This window comes from Anopheles bellator (genome assembly GCF_943735745.2).
Source record: "Anopheles bellator chromosome X unlocalized genomic scaffold, idAnoBellAS_SP24_06.2 X_unloc_4, whole genome shotgun sequence".
Taxonomy (NCBI): domain Eukaryota; kingdom Metazoa; phylum Arthropoda; class Insecta; order Diptera; family Culicidae; genus Anopheles; species Anopheles bellator.
Genome location: NW_026684304.1, coordinates 92,908 through 108,998, shown reverse-complemented (window position 1 = coordinate 108,998; position 16,091 = coordinate 92,908). Strand labels below are relative to the sequence as shown.

The window sequence follows — 16,091 nt, the reverse complement described above, 5'->3', positions numbered from 1 at the left end:
CTCCCGCCTCCGCGCCTCCACTGCCCCTAGTATTTAAGTCCTTAGTACGTAAGCTGATCTTGTTAAGCCTTTGGCGAACATTTTTAATAATTAAATTAAATTAAATTAAATGTACCAGAAAGTAACTGGAGCGGACATCGGCCACACAGAAACTAGACCACCCATAAAATAAACATAAGAGCAGAGCAGATCCCGGGAACGCAAACTCCGATAGTATAAAAATAAAGTTTCAACGACTCAGAGAACAAGTATTCCTGAGCCGGAGATAAAGCTAACAACTTCGTGCAGCGTTTTACTTCACCTCTTCTCAGCAACCGGAAGTGCCCAGTCCCCCCACCAGCGGTAAAGCGGGCACTATCCCAACGATTACTACCGTGTAGAGGCAAGACACTCTAAGTGTCTTCCTCACAGTTGTCCGGTAAACTGCACCCGAGTCCGCCCATGACTCAAGCCAGCAGTAAGGCGCGTTCAGACGTCGCGCCCGTCGTACAAGTATGGTTTACTCGCCAATAGTCGAACCGAACGTGATTAGCCGGTACCCGTATCAACAAACGCGTAAGTGAACCCGATCATAAGTACCAGCGCGTAAGCACGAGCCCCGCCATGCAACGGTACCTCCGCGAGTAGGCTAATCCCACCACAGTACATTGCATACAGCACGTTGTTGTCGCCTACAACTCGTTCCTACCTCCTCATTTATTCTTCCTCACATACGGGGCAAAATAACAATCTAAGCATCTTCCTCTCGGACGCCGCTACGAGGATTTCGTCAGATTTAAATAATGTCCATGTCTCAGTTGCGTATGTGAGTCCTGGAATTATGGAGGTTCTGAATAACTTCAGCTTCAACCGTCGCAACACGAGATGCGAGCGAAATAGTTTCCTCAGACTGTAGAATGACCTGTTGGCTCATGAATGAATATACAAACAAACTAAACGAAACGAAAAATCTAAGCAGATTTTTTCTGTGCCGAGATCAGTAAGCACCAAAAGAATGGCAGAGAACTATGGAAAACCCTTAAACCTATTATAAAGCCTGATGATAAAGCTGGAGTTATTGTTAAATTTGCTGGAGGAGCCGTTTTCGATTAACCTTCACTTGCAAAGGGTTTTAACAAGCTCTTTGTTGACAGCGTTAAAACTATTCATTCATTGCTGATATGCCTGTACCCATAGAGCTGACAGATAACACATCGTTCAAAAAGTCCCGGGACTAACATAGAGATGGCGCTAATAATACCATGTATATAGCAAGGTTCAGAAGTACCAACCTTCAGATGAGCTGTGTCCAAATTTGACGTAATTCGAAACATAACCAAGAAAGCTATAGTGGTTAAAGTGACGCTACTTTTGTAGTCGTGAAAAAAATGGGCCAAAACGAGTTTCGCGTGTTAATAAAACATTGTTTTCTAATGGGAAAAGGCACTGTTCAAGCTCAGCAATAGCTTGAAAAACGTTATCCGGACTTTACTCCGTCGAAAACAACCATGTGTCGGTGGTATGCAGACTTGAAAAAAGGTCGTGCTGATACAATTGATGCGGAACGTTCGGGTCGGCCAAATGAGGCAGTAACTCCCGAAAACACCAAGAAAGTATTGAAAATCGTGATGGGTGACCGCAAAATGAAAGTGCGCGAGATAGCTAAGATGTTGAACATATCAACTGGTAGTGTATTTACTATGTTGCAACAAAAATTGGCTATGAAAATTTTTTTCTTCAAATTGCTGCCGCGTTTGCCCACAATGGAACAAACGATCATAAATCAAAACGATGACCAAATTCACCGAATTAGGCTTCCAACTGCCTTCTCATCCACCTTACTCACCGGATTTTGCCCCCAGCGACTACTGGCTCTTTACAGATCTCAAAAAGATGATCCGGGAACAAAGATTTGGCTCTAATGAGGAAGTAATCGCTGCTACTGAGGCTCATTTTGAGTCAATAAACAAATCGTTCTACAAACATGACATTGAAAAATTAGAGAACGCTGGAATGATTCTATTACACTTGAAAAAGATTATCTTGATGAATAATAAGGATTTTTGCCGATAAAATGATGTTTTCACAGTTAGTCCCGGGACTTTTTGAACGATGTGTTATTACATGTCAAAGATTCAAGTTTGAACGAATTTCGAAAGAGAAACTACGAAAGATTTGCTTCAATTTAAATAGCAAGGACGGAATAGAAAGTGTAAACGTTCAATTACGGCAGTTTAATACTCTTGAAAAGGTTTTGGAAATTGTTGCGAAAGACCAACTGATACAGCATTTGGACGGGACTAAATTGCTTGTCAGCGAACAGTCAGGATATCAAGCAGGACATTTCTGCGAAACTGCACTGAACCTGGTACTTGCCAAATGAAAGGGGTTCATAAAGCGAAAACAACCGACTATTGCTGTCTTCTTGAATCTTAAGCGGGATTTTGAGACAATATCAAGAGCTTTACTATTTGAAACTAAAAAAAGTTCGGTGTTAAGTTAAACAAATTTGCTTAAAATAAAAACTAAAATAATACAGAACAGAACACAAACGAAAGTTTTCGTGAACCATTGTTCAGACTCTATTGATAACACTCTTGGGGTGCCGCAAGGTAGTATTTTTGGATCACTGTTATTTATTATGAACTTGTAGACCGGGCGAACTTTTTTCCGCCCCAAAGGCATTGGGCCCCTGGTGATAGAGCAGTCGGTAACGCTCGTCGTTGTCACGCAGCTGGCCTAAGTTCGGATCCCGGGACCGGTTGTCCGCAGCCGGCCATGGTTTTGATTCCCGATACCAGCGTGCCAGGGGGTTGGCGCGTGACCATCAACCTCGCCCGTAAAAACAAACTGTTACAAATTATTAGATTAGAGATTAAGATTGTTTGTGGTTGGTGCAGGCTAAAAGAGTTCAGAGGTTGTTACCCAATAAGAAGAAAAAGAAACATAATACGTAGGAATAACTATAATAAGTTATTCTTTCACTACCACACAACCACACAATAGTGTGTTAGTATAAAATTAAATACCTGTCGGATTAAATCCTCGTTCTTTAACAATCTTTGCCCCAAATGACGACTTAGCACAACACCAAGCATAAACATTGGTGAGCATAAACAGTTAACACCGCCCCGACTGTTAGCATGACTTCAATAAGGCAACATAGTTGCATTCACCCCCGCTGATAGAGTAGTCGGTAACGCTCTTCGCTGTCATCGCAGCTGGCCAGGGTTCGAATCCCGGGATCGGTTGTCGCTCAACCGGCCATGGTTTCGATTCCCGATACCGGCGCTGACAGAAGGGGGGTTGGCGCGGGACCAACAACCCCGCCCGTAAAAACGAACTGTTACAGAATAGCACCAGGGATAATTGACATTAACATTGTCTCTGGTGCAGGCCAAGACCGCACAGCGGTTGTAGTGCCAAAGAAGAGATAGTTGCATTCATGCATTGAGCACGACTCCAATAAGACAACATAGTAACATTCATGCATTAAGGTCCAACATAAACATCAATGCGATCACGGACCACTCTCAGCTGAATTTAAACATTCACACGGTCACCAACAATCCGTAGCCGAGAGTCATATAAAACGATCAACCGATCAGATAGACGTTGTTCTTTCGAATTGTGCCTTCCATCAAGCTACTTCGGTTCTACGGTCAGTGCGTTCCAGCATCATAAGGTATTCGTAACATCGTCGTGGTTAGTGAGGACAACGTGAGAATAAAGACAAGACAACGTTGAATAAAGAATACAACCCTTTTTTTAAAATCACTCCACGCGGTCTCGTGTTTAACTGACGTCTTTTGGAAACATCCATTGTAATGTCGAATGTTTTTAAGAAAATGACGAGATTCGTGTGTTTCACCACAAAGCAATGAGTGTAAAGGTTTTGGTGGCGGAGTCAGTAATGGCAATTTCACTTTTCCACTAAGGCAGCACAATCCGGTCGTTTCTCCGGAAAATTGCAACGCACCACATTTATCACAATGAACGTTCATTGACCCAATGCGAACGCTCTTATGCTCGCTGCACTTAGCGATGCAATCGTTTCGAAACGCTGCTCGATACAAATCAACGTTTGCCAAATCTCTTCTTGTGCGTCGAGAATTATGTACTTGTTGATCTCTATTTTTCACTCGACGATTTCGCATTCGCAACCGAGCCGTTTCACGGACTGTCTCTTTGTGCACTTGGGGTTGAGAAGCGCGAAATGCAGCTTTACGAACGAGGTCCCAATCGCGGGCAATTTCTTTTTCTTCTTCAGTCATATTATTTGCAATGTTACGCATCCTTTTCGCACTACGGCTTTGTCGGGAAAGATTCAACCGCCTTGGTCCAGTGTGCATTCACCTTTTGTGAATGCTTTGCTTGCAAATGCGATTGGCATTTCTATATCGTCATGCTTTTGAGTTAGTACCGCTCCACAAGCTACCTTTGAAGCGTCTGTACTTAAAATAAATGTTTTGCTGAAATCTGGAAATTTCAGTATATGTGGGGATAGAAGTTTTAATTTTAATGTTTCAAAAGACTTTTGACAGTCATTTGTCCAATTAAATTGTATATTTTTCTTGAGCAATGTGTTAAGTGGCTTTGCTAAATCTGCGAAATATGGTATAAAACGTCTATAATAATTGCAGAACGCAACGAATCTTCGAACTTCGTCGACATTTTTGGGTATGGGATAGTTTAAAATTACATTGTATTTGGATTTGTCTGGTTGTATACCATGACTACTGATATGATGTCCCAAATAGGTCACATCGGAACAAAAGAAATTACATTTTGACGGATTTAATTTCAGATTGTATTTTTCAAGTTGTTTGAAAACATGTTCCAGGTTGGTTAAATGATGATTTATAGAGCAACCAATCACTATTATATCATCTATATATAAGAATGCGCACTCTGGTGGTAGACCACTTAAAGCGATGGTCATCATTCTTTGGAAAGAATTTGGAGATATATTTAGGCCAAAAGGTAATCTATTAAATTCAAAATGTCCAGAGGCAGTGGAGAATGCAGTATAGTGTGTGGAGCTCTCATCCAGTTCTATCTGGTGAAACCCCGAGGCTAGATCCAAAGTTGAAAAATATCTTGCTCTTCCTAGTTGGTCTAGAATTTCATCAATCCTAGGAAGAGGAAATTTGTCAGCGATAATTTTCTTGTTTAGTTGTCTGAAATCGATAACTAAACGCCATTTTTTATCTCCTGATTGTGATTTTTTAGGGACCAACAAAATCGGAGAATTATAAGGTGACGTAGAATGTTGTATGATTTTTTCATTCAACATTTTGTTTACTTGTGAATTTATTTCGTTGGTGTGTGCTTCGGGTATTCTATAATTCTTTATATATACCGGAGTTGGGTCGTTTAGATGGATTTTCTGTGTGTAAAAATTATTGCACGTTAAAGTGTCATCTTTTAGTGCAAATAAGTTGTTGTATTTTTCACATAACTTTATTAGTTTATTTTTTGTATTGTTTTCAACGTGTGACAGATTGAGTTCTTCAAGTAAAAATTGGTTCCTGTTATTTGACAAATTTTCATTAAAGTTTAAAATATTGTAGTTTTCTAATGGTATACATTTATTTGTAAGGGTTTTGTTAATTTTGATGGTTTCGTTTCTCGTATTTATGAATAAAACTATTGTATTATTTGGATTTACTATTGTGTTAGCACAAAATACACCCTCTAAAATTTCACAGGAAGGAAAAAGGTAATTTCCTTCGTTCATATCTAATTTGATATGCCTAAACACTTCACATCTTGGAGGTAAAACAATTTCACCTTTGAGATTGTCTTCTATTATTAATTCTGTCATTTGGTTTTGGTTTAAACAAGTTAAAGTCCATGTATCATAATTAATGATACATTGGTACTTTGTAAGGAAATCTCTGCCAATTATTCCGTCGGTAGGGATTGGAAAATTATTTTCGATTACTTGAAATTTATGATTTAATGTTGTATTGTTTGGTAATTGAATATAAGATAACGTAGATCCTAAAGTCTGGATAGGGTTTTCATTTATTCCAGTCAAAGTGCATTTTTCGTTGGCTAAAATTGTATCAGTTGGATTAAGTTTTGATAATTTTATGATGGAAATTTCAGCACCTGTATCTATTAACATTGTACACGGTGTCTTTGAAAAACCAAAGTTCAAATTTACAAAATTAGAAAAGTTTGATTGTATGCTGTATACTTTTTTCATTGACCTTGAGCCTGGCTTCGGTAGTATACGATTGGTTGTTGCTGGGTATGTTGCCCGTTGACAACTTGGTTGGGGTGTGTTATTTGCTGTACTGGTGGGATAGTATGATTTTGCTGGCCCCCAACTGAGTGTTGTTGCTGAGGGCCTATTGGGTTTTCCCGCTGCGCGACGTACATTCTGCCATGCCTATTGTTATTGTGATTGAAATTGTTCTGAGGATGGAAATTTCTTCCTCTCCAATTTTGGTTATTGTATCCATTGCCCTGGCGGTAGTTGCGGTAATTTTGGTGATTTCGGTGGTTTTGTTGCCGTGTTTGATTGTTAGAGTAGTTGGGTTTTCTCACGAAAGGTTTTCCTTGGCGGTTTTGCGTGTAATTGAACACTTGTGCTGTATTGGAAACTGCGCTGTGTTCATTTAATTTTTGGACTGCTTCCGTTATTGAATTAAAGGTAGCCGCACTAAGAATTATTTTGGTATGTGCGTTCGGTGCCTTCTCAATCAGGGTGTCTACACCCGCCTTTGTAGCCATTGAATGTGCTACGGTCTCGGGAATTTGCTTCGACAGGTAAATTCCCTTCAATTTATTGGTTAGTGCTTCGACCTCGTTAGTTAATGAGGTCACGTCTGTGTTATTCTTTATCTGCCTCATCTTTGCCAGAACGCTTTCTGGGCTAATCTTTTCTTCGCAGCGTTTTGTGACATCGTTTATGAGCTCCTCGACTGTGTTCAATACGGTGGGCAAGCCAAGCCTCGCCTTCCCCGTAAGACGCGTTTTTAAAAATTGTATCAGCATCTTGTGCTGAGATGGAGGAGTGAGTTCTTCCATGAGCTTGGTTGCGTCAACAAAAGCTTCCAAGCTTTCAGCGGACCCGTCATAGTGGCTAATGACTGCGGTCGCTGTTTTTAAATCAAATACAGCCTGTGCTGGGACTGTCTGGGGAACTAGTGGGGGCGCCATTTCACTTAATTCTTGTATCTTCCTATCTAATATATTTTTAATTGTATGGTGCGATTCCCTAGCCGCCTTAGATATAAATTTTAATTCTGAATCTGCCAATTCATCTTCATGTTGGATGAGCTTGGTCTCGATTTCATTATATAGTTCCAACGCATACGTGCGTTTTGCAAATAATGTGTTTAGTCTGAACCTTTGGTTCACTGACTTTTTAAGGTTATTCTCTAATGAAATTAAGTTCTGCAAATCAGAATCTATGATGTCGATAACGAACATCGTCTAGATTCATTTTAAATCCCTCTGTAACTAACTAGAAAAAAAAACTATTTCTCGGCATTTTATCAACTATTAATTGTAATATTATTATTAATATTAATATTACTATTTTATGAACTATAGTTATGTACCATTGTCGCGTTGCCGTTCCTCGCTGTAGCGTTGTCGCTCCTCGCCGTAGCGTTGCGGTGGAGGTGCACTCCTCTTACACCGTTTAATTTATTTATATTTTCACTGTATGTCTTTTTTATTGGGAGACAGTAACCCATAACTGATTGTTTTTTCAGCACATTTGCACATCACTTCAGGTCGGCACAAATTATTCAAAATTTTGTTTTTTGTTTTTTATTGGGAGACAGCAACCCATATCTGATTGTTTTTACAGCACATTTGCACATCACTTCAGGTCGCACAAATTTACACGGTATCTTGCATAGCCGCGATTGACCTTGCGGCTTTCATCGCCTGTCTTCTGTTGGTGTTTTTGAACATCTTTTTTATTTTTAGAAGTAGCAATAATGCTACCATTGCACACGTGATGTAGAGCACCCACTGCGTTTCACGGTGCATATCCGTGTGTTGCTCTTGTATGTTCATGATGTTTAACTGGGCATCGCCGTCAATTGCTTTACTTTGGGTTTTCCCCATCTTGTAGCCAATTTTGTTTGCTACCACTGTTTGTAACTTTCCAACACTGTAATCCCAGAACTCAGTAATTCACTGATTGTTCACTGTCACATTTTTTTTTCTCTGCACGATTCGTGCCACTGATTGTCCACTTTCACGGTTCGTGCCACTATTGGGGCGGTGTTAGCCCCAAATCTCACGGTCGCCATGTTATTTTGTCATCACACTAAATAATTTCTATTGACGCGAATGTTGTTTCTTGATCGGAGTCAACTCATCGACTGTTTATTGATCGCTACCTTTTTCTATCACTCGGTTCAATTTTGGGAGAGAGCTGGACATTGGTTTTAGTGAGCTGGACAATGTGAGGGAGTGAGAGACCGGCGCCGAGGCATTCTTTTAGTCATCGGCGCCGCGTTCTGAAACTATGTGTCAATAACCATTTTTACATACTCATCGGTTCTGCATTCCCACGGTGCAACTTCTACATACTCAGCGGTTCTGCATTCCCGCGGTGCTGAACCACTTAGAGGTTATTGATTTGGATCGATGGGTATTGTTCGTGGGAATGGAATGTAAAAATGGTTTGTGCAAGTTATGCAACACCAGGCATTCTTAAGGGTGTGTAAGATGTTTTATTATACACTGTCGGTTATTATGATACTAAGCTGTATTCGCGGATTGTTTCAACAGATTTTGTCAGTTGTAAAAATAATAGCTAACAATCAAAGGCTCGAAACGGTTCGCGAGAATGAGTGGAGGCTATATACGCGAGAGAGACTGACAATTCGCCAAACTAATCGCAATAGTGAGACTCGCGAGAACATACGAAAGAGAGACTCGCTGCCCAGCGAACAATTTTGAGAGCCCGAGCAAACCCATCTGCCTGAGGATTAAAACTTCAGAACCATACTGCTGGACTTTCTGGCGAGTCACTAAAGACGTATGTGACATTTCGTTGTCCTGATGGAACACAAAACCTCTTCCGTTGGCCGATTCTGGTAGTTTTTGGTCAATTTCTAGCTTCGAAATTTGCAGTAATTGACAACAAAGGTCTGAATTTAATGTTTGGCTATATGAAAGCAACTCATAATAAACGATTCGTTTCAACTCCCACCATATACCCAGCAGAACCTTCCTGACAGAAGCCAGAAGAACACGATCATTTTCACACAGTATTGTCGATTTATCTCATTTTTCATCCCCGGTACCCATCCGTTTAAGAAATGTTTCGATTTCATTCATCTTCTTCTTCTTCTTCGGCACTACAACCGTTGTCAATTATCCCTGGGGTGCTATCCGTAACATTTCGTTTTTACGGGCGGGGTTGTTGGTCCCGCGCCAACCCCCCCTCCTCTGTCAGCGCCGGTATCGGGAATCGAAACCATGGCCGGTTGAGTCGCAACCGGTCCCGGGATTCGAACCCTGGCCAGCTGCGCTGACAGCGAAGAGCGTTACCGACTACTCTATCAGCGGGGGGCAAAAATTCGATTTCATTCCGTTTGGCCAAAATTGCGCAGATGGCAATTCGAGCCATCATGTTTTTGGTGTAAATTGGGTGGCGCCCAAACATCAAGCTTCTTTTGAATTCAGCTTTGCGCAAATGGATTTAAGTTGTTTGATGATTGATCTTTAGCTCCTGGCCGATGCTCTGATTATCAAAATGCCGATCAACTTTGATTATTTCTGTGTTTCTAACGACATTTTCCATAACATGTCTGTATAGGCTTTAACATAAAAAATAACTGAAACGGGTCAACGAAACCAAAATTACATATCACTAGCTTTTAGAGTATCGACACCATAATCACTATGCACAATTTCAGCGGCCTAGCTTGAATTTTGTCATTTTCAAAACAAAAACTGTAAAAAGTACCGAATTTTCTCATAGTTGACCTCCATTGTTAATACTCTGTAACTCAAAAGCGAATGGAACAAACAATAAAAGCATTTTTTAAGTGCAAAGTATCAGCTTTATCGATCACTAAAAGCGTCTATCGTGAAAAACGTCTATTTCTTTTTCCGCAACCTAAAGGTCCCCGCACACAGGAAACGTTAATTACGTTTTGACGCGACGCTTTTTCGGACCTTTCACACCGGTTACGAACGGAGGCGACAGGCAACGGAAAAGTCTTTCGCCCTCTCGTTCGGGCGAAAACAATTAGACATCTTGGGTAGTTAAAAACTAATCGAAGATTACTCAATTGACGTTTTTTTTGTATCACAAGCATGCAAAATAATTTTCACTTAATTATTACATGTAATACAAACACAAATTCATCATGAAACCATTTGAATTCTCGCACCAAACATTCAATGTGTCTTGAACTTTCAAACTTCGCCCCACTCACCCAAAGACCAAGTATACGAACCTTGGCCAAAGTTTTTAAGCGACACAAAAGGAGCGTTGTCTTTTCATACAGATTCGTCGACGCCGGTGTGAAGGGTCCCATAGAATCCCATACAAGACCATGCGTTTTAGGCGTCGCTCGCTACGCTACGTTCAGTTCAGTTCATTTCAGTTTCGGTGTGCAAAGGCCTTAATATATCTATATCTATATACCAGGTTTATAACTTGAGAATCGTGTTTTTAAACAGATGGCTCCACCTGTCAATTTGGACTTCCCCGTTTTATTGTTCATTCATCATTAGAAAAAAAATTAAATCAGTTTGCAACCAATCAAAGGGTTAGACCATGTCAACTTTTGTGCCTGAAAATGATGTTTGGCGGGGATTATTATTTTTCTGCTACCTCTTGAAGGAAACTGCTTCAGAATCACACCAAATGCTTGTCGGGACTTGTTTTTAGAAGGTCGCAGCGCTTTAAGTGGTATAAAAAATTTCGAAATGGCGATTTTGACTTAACAAACAAAGAGCGTCGAAGGACTCAATAAAACGGACTTTCTGATGGGACAGATAGGTGTAATATTTCACAAGTTCCTAAAACCTGATGAAAACGTTAATTAAGATCACCACTGACAACAAATGATCAATTTGAGCCATGCATTGATCGAAAAACAACCAAAATACAGTTCCTAGTATTCCAAATGGAGACGGCTGGTGGGTCATAATGGCCAAAAAACCTGTCGTCTCCATAATATAAATCACGTGGATGGGAGCTGCTATCTCTCCGCCGCTGTATTCACCAGACTTGGCTATTTCCGAATATCATTCTTTTTCATCGATGCGACTCGTATTGGCTGAGCAGCACTTCGTTTTTTAACAAAGACAAAGTCGAAATTGGATGATTAATTAGTTTACTTAAAAAGTCGAAGTATTCTTTCATCTAGGAATCCACGATTCAGCAGAGATAAGAGAAATGTATATCTAACGATGGCACATACTTTGAATAAAATAGAATTTTTCATTAAGATGTTATAAACATTTGATTTCTTTAAAAAAAACACGATTCTCATGTTTTTAATATATACTAGCAGGCCCGGCGAACTTTGTTCCGCCCCAAAGGCAATTAGTAAGCAGGTTTTGGATTTTATGTAGTAAATATTTTTATTATGATTAGCTTTCCTTTTTGTTCAGTTCAGCACCTTATGATACACTACATTTTTGGTTTTATTATCAGGAGCAAAAACAAACAATGCAGATGGTCTTCCGACGCGTGAACATGCCACATATAATTGACCATGTGAAAAACATGATGTTCCAAAAACAACCAACGCATGATGTTCATGAAGTAGTTGCTGCAGATCTCGAAGAATTGCTCTTTTCATTGTTGCTGCATAAATCTGTTGGCGCCGATCAAGTTGTTCTTCCATATTGCCCATGAAATATATTTGTAAAAAATTATACTGTGCATTCGCTGTGTCTTCTAGTGGTAACAGTGATCCAATTTGATGGTGAATCTGTCCTTGTATCTACGAAATCAAAAGCGAAATCAGTATTACTATCAGTGTAGAGCAGTCGGTAACGCTCACTGTCAACGCAGCTGCCCTGGGTTAGAATCCCGGGACCAGTTGTCACACAACCGGCCATGGTTTCGATTCCCGATACCGGCGTGCCAGAGGGAGTTGGCGCGGGACCAACAACCCCGTCCGTAAAAGCAAACCCTTACAGAAAGCATCAGAGATTAACATTGTCTCTGGTTCAGGCTAAGAGCGCTCAGCGTTTGTTGCCCAATAAGACGAAGAAGAAACATAATACGTAGGAATAACTATAATAAGTTATTCTTCCACTATACTGTGTGTTAGTAAAAGAAAATAAATAAATACCTTGAATGTCGGATTAAAACCTCGTTCATTGATAATCTTTGCCCCAAATGACGTCATTTGGAAACAGCCATTGTAATTTCGAATGTTTTCCAGAAAATGACGTGATTCGGGAGTTTCGCCACGAAGCAATGATTCCATTGGTTCTGGTGGCGGAGTCAGTGAAGGCAATTTAACTTTTCCGCTGAGGCAGCACAATCCGGCCGTTTCTCCGGAAAATTTCAACGCATCACACTTATCACAATGAACATTCATTGGCCCAATGCGAACGCTCTTATGCTCGCTGTACTTAGCGATGCAATTGTATCGAAACGCTGCCCGATACAAATCAGCTTCTTCTTCTGCAACAAAAACTGAGCGAATATTCAAATCGGCATCTTGTCGAAAATTATCTACTTGTGCGTTTCTATTTTTCGCTCGCCGATTTCTGTTTGCCAACCGAGTCCTTTCGCGAGCAATTTCTTTTTGTTCTTCAGTCATTTCATTCGCAACACTTCGCATAGTTTTTGCATTACGGCTTTGTCGGGAAAGATTCGACCGTCTTGGTCGCGGCATTGTTAAGGAAATGTATGAGGCACTTGTTATTCACTGTCCGGTATATCACGATACTACGCTGTGTTCGCGGGTTACTTCAATACATTTTGACAGTTATAAAAACGACAGCTAAGTAACAATAAAAAATTTCCAAATGTTCGAGAATGTGCGAGAGAGACTGTCAAATCGTCAAAGTAATCGCACGAAAGAGACTCGCGAGAACATACGAAAGAGAGAGACTCGCTGTAAACTCGCTCAACCTTTGCTCGTAGTGACGCTCTCTGTCTGGCCTTTCTCGAGAAGGGAATGAAAACACGCGGTCGTGAGAGAGGGGTGGGGGGGCTTATTTTTGCTTGGGAGGAGGAGACGCTGCATTAGCGAGAAAGAGAGGCCAATAGTTATTTGCTGTTGCGCGCTTTGTCTGCCGCGCTTGCTTGGGGTGAGGGAACGCTGCTTTAGCGAGAAAGAGAAGCCAACAATTGTTTGCTGTTACGCACTCTGTCTGTCATGTTTCAGTACGAAGAAAAATCATTGTGCAGATTTATTGTGACACGGTCGGAATATAAAAAGTATCCTAAAGCCTTCCTTGGGTTCTAAGCTACCTCCACACCAATTTTCAGCCAGATCGGTTCAGTCGTTCTTGAGTTATAAATTGTGTGACCTTTAGGCGACTTTCTTTTATATATATAGATATATAGATATAAATGGATATTTGTGTGTGTGCACCGCTTTTTCTCTAAAACTATTGAACCAATCCGCGTGAAATTTTGAACAGCGTAGTTTTGTGACCCCGGATTGTGAATAGGAAAGTTTGACCCTCCCACGCATGTGGGAAGGGGGGGGGCTTAGCTTAGGTTAGCTTGCTACACATGTCAGTGACTTATGGTAAATACAGGGTGGTCAAAAACGCGTGCACATTTTGAAGTACCCATTATTTGACGTTTACAACGTCAAACTTGATTCTAGAAAATGTTGACATTTAGTAAACCCATTTACGAAATGGGTCGCTTTATGCTTGAAAAATGCTAGGAAATATTTAAAATTCACTTCCACAGTACTAGGTCTTATCTCAAACGGTACGATATTTGAAAAGCACCTTTCATTAAACCTTACTCCAACTTCGGTGGCGGTGGCTATGTTAATAAGCAGAATTGTCATTTTTGGGGTTCGTAAAACTCACACGTATTGCAAAACTATCCAATGCATGCAAAACGAGTTACTGTTCGGTGTAGGTTTTGGTCTGGTGGCATCATCGGCCACCGTATGAATGAATGAAAAAAGAGCCGTCGTAGCCGTCGATGGAGAACGCCATCGAGAAATGCTAACTAATTGTTTCTTTGGCGAAATTGAAGCTGAGAACTTAGCCGACATTTCGCTTCAACAGGATGGCGTTACGTGCCATATCGATCGATCCCAACGACAGCCACGATCGATTGTTTGCGCCGCATCTTTGGAAATCGAACATTCAGCAGAAATGGTGATGTGAAATGGCCTCCAAGAAGCTGCGATTCGACGCCTTTGGGTTATTATCTTTGGGAAGCGGTGGATGATAAATGTTATGTGAACAAACCAGCAACTATTGACGATCTCAAGACCCAAATTTCAGTTGCTATTGCCGAAATAGGACCACAAACAGTCGAAATGTGCTAAAAAATTTGGGCCACCGAATGGGCTACTGCGAAGCCAGCCGTGGCGGATATTTAACGGAAATTATTTTTCACGAATAAATACGATGAATGAACCATTCAATTAAAAGTTCAAGCATCGAAAAATATTCAGCCGTTTTTGTTTTATAACAAAATGAAAAAGTGCACGAGTTTTTTACCACCGTGTAGTTCGGTCATTTTGAGAAATCAGTCAATTTTTTACAGCTGTTTTACTTGGAAACGATTTTGCTCATCGTGGGTTTTTTCTTTTCCAAAAATGGATGGCAAAGAACCTTCATAAAATTTTCTGTGAAAAACAAAATTAACAGCGCGGACGCATTCGAAATGTTGACTGTGGTCTAAGGTGACGCTATGAGGGGATGATGAGGTGTGGGATATTTTAATTACTTTAAATTTATTTACTCAGTTGTATTTAAGGATTCGGTTCTTAACTCACCATCGCGTCTTCGGTTTCGGTTGTGTAACGTTGCAATAGTGGTATTCATGAATCCGGTCGCTTCGTCATCGGTGGCGAAGTTGAACGCAACAATACCATCCTAGAATTGAAACCACGAAACATAAGCTTGATATATTGCATGATATAGTGCATTAAATGTGATATTTTCAGAAGGAATTACCTGACCCTCAAATGTGATAAGGTATGACTTAGGTTGCGACACGTCAATTTTTTCATACAGCTCTTGTTCCCAAACCATCTGTTTAAGTTTCAGACAGAAAAGCCGGAAGTAGTACGACTTGCGCACGTTATCTTTAATGAAGCAGAGAGCCCCAGTGCACCGCTTAACCCACGAAGCGTGCGCTGGCGATTGTGTTGAATACAGTTGTACCACTGCTGTTGTAAGAGTCTAGAAAGAAGGAAAAGGTAAGAAATCTAAAGCCATGCCAACCCATGAATTCTACTATTATAACGATAACTAGCTAGCCCGAAGAATTACGTTACGTGCAATGTTGATTATACTACGTTGATTTATAAATTCCAAGTTTCAATAACAGAGGGTGCGGCTTCTAACCTATTTTTGTTGCTTGAATGTTTGTTTTTGGGAAAGTTTCAGAATAAAGCAAATTAAACAAAGAATGTTGACAGTATACTGTTCATTGATATTTACGGGTCGATAAGAAAAATATACTTTCATGGTTTGAAATACACTTTATTATTCAGTATGGCCTTCCTGAACATCAATACACTTGTTCCAAGAAGACTTTAATTTACGAATTCCATCCCTGAAGTGAGAAACTGGAAGGGTTGCGAATGAAACTAGTATATGAAAAGTCTGAAGTCGTTAAGTTCCGTATGGACGGTATGGGGAGGTCAATAACTCGTGTTGTTAGTAATATCGATTACGCCGCCGCGGTTTCTCTTCTTTTCTGTAGTCCTTTATTCCAATGGTTCAAAGCGATGGTTAAAAGCGATGGTTAAAAGCGATGGTTAAAAGCGACTCAAAATTAGTCCGATATACGCGGCGGATCGATTGTCACTCCCGCAGAATCGTCCTTCTTCGCTTATCGTCCTTCGTTCGCTTATCGATTGATCGTGTCGTTCGCGGTTCGTACTTGCTCTCGCTCCTTTACACTCGCGCTGCACTCTCGCTTGCATGCAGTACCTCTTGTTAGCTAT

General features: G+C 40.5%; 1 protein-coding gene across 1 annotated transcript in view; it reads right to left on the bottom strand.

Moving 5' to 3' along the window:
- The window catches only part of LOC131214165 (actin nucleation-promoting factor WASL), a 68,358-nt gene that overhangs the window by 28,239 nt on the left and 24,028 nt on the right, over nucleotides 1-16,091 (bottom strand). The window contains exons 4-5 of the mRNA XM_058208547.1: nucleotides 15,094-15,321; nucleotides 14,913-15,012 (exon numbers count right to left, since the gene is read on the bottom strand). Of these exons, the coding sequence (XP_058064530.1) occupies nucleotides 14,913-15,012; nucleotides 15,094-15,321 (328 nt within the window). The remainder of the gene's footprint in view (nucleotides 1-14,912; nucleotides 15,013-15,093; nucleotides 15,322-16,091) is intronic.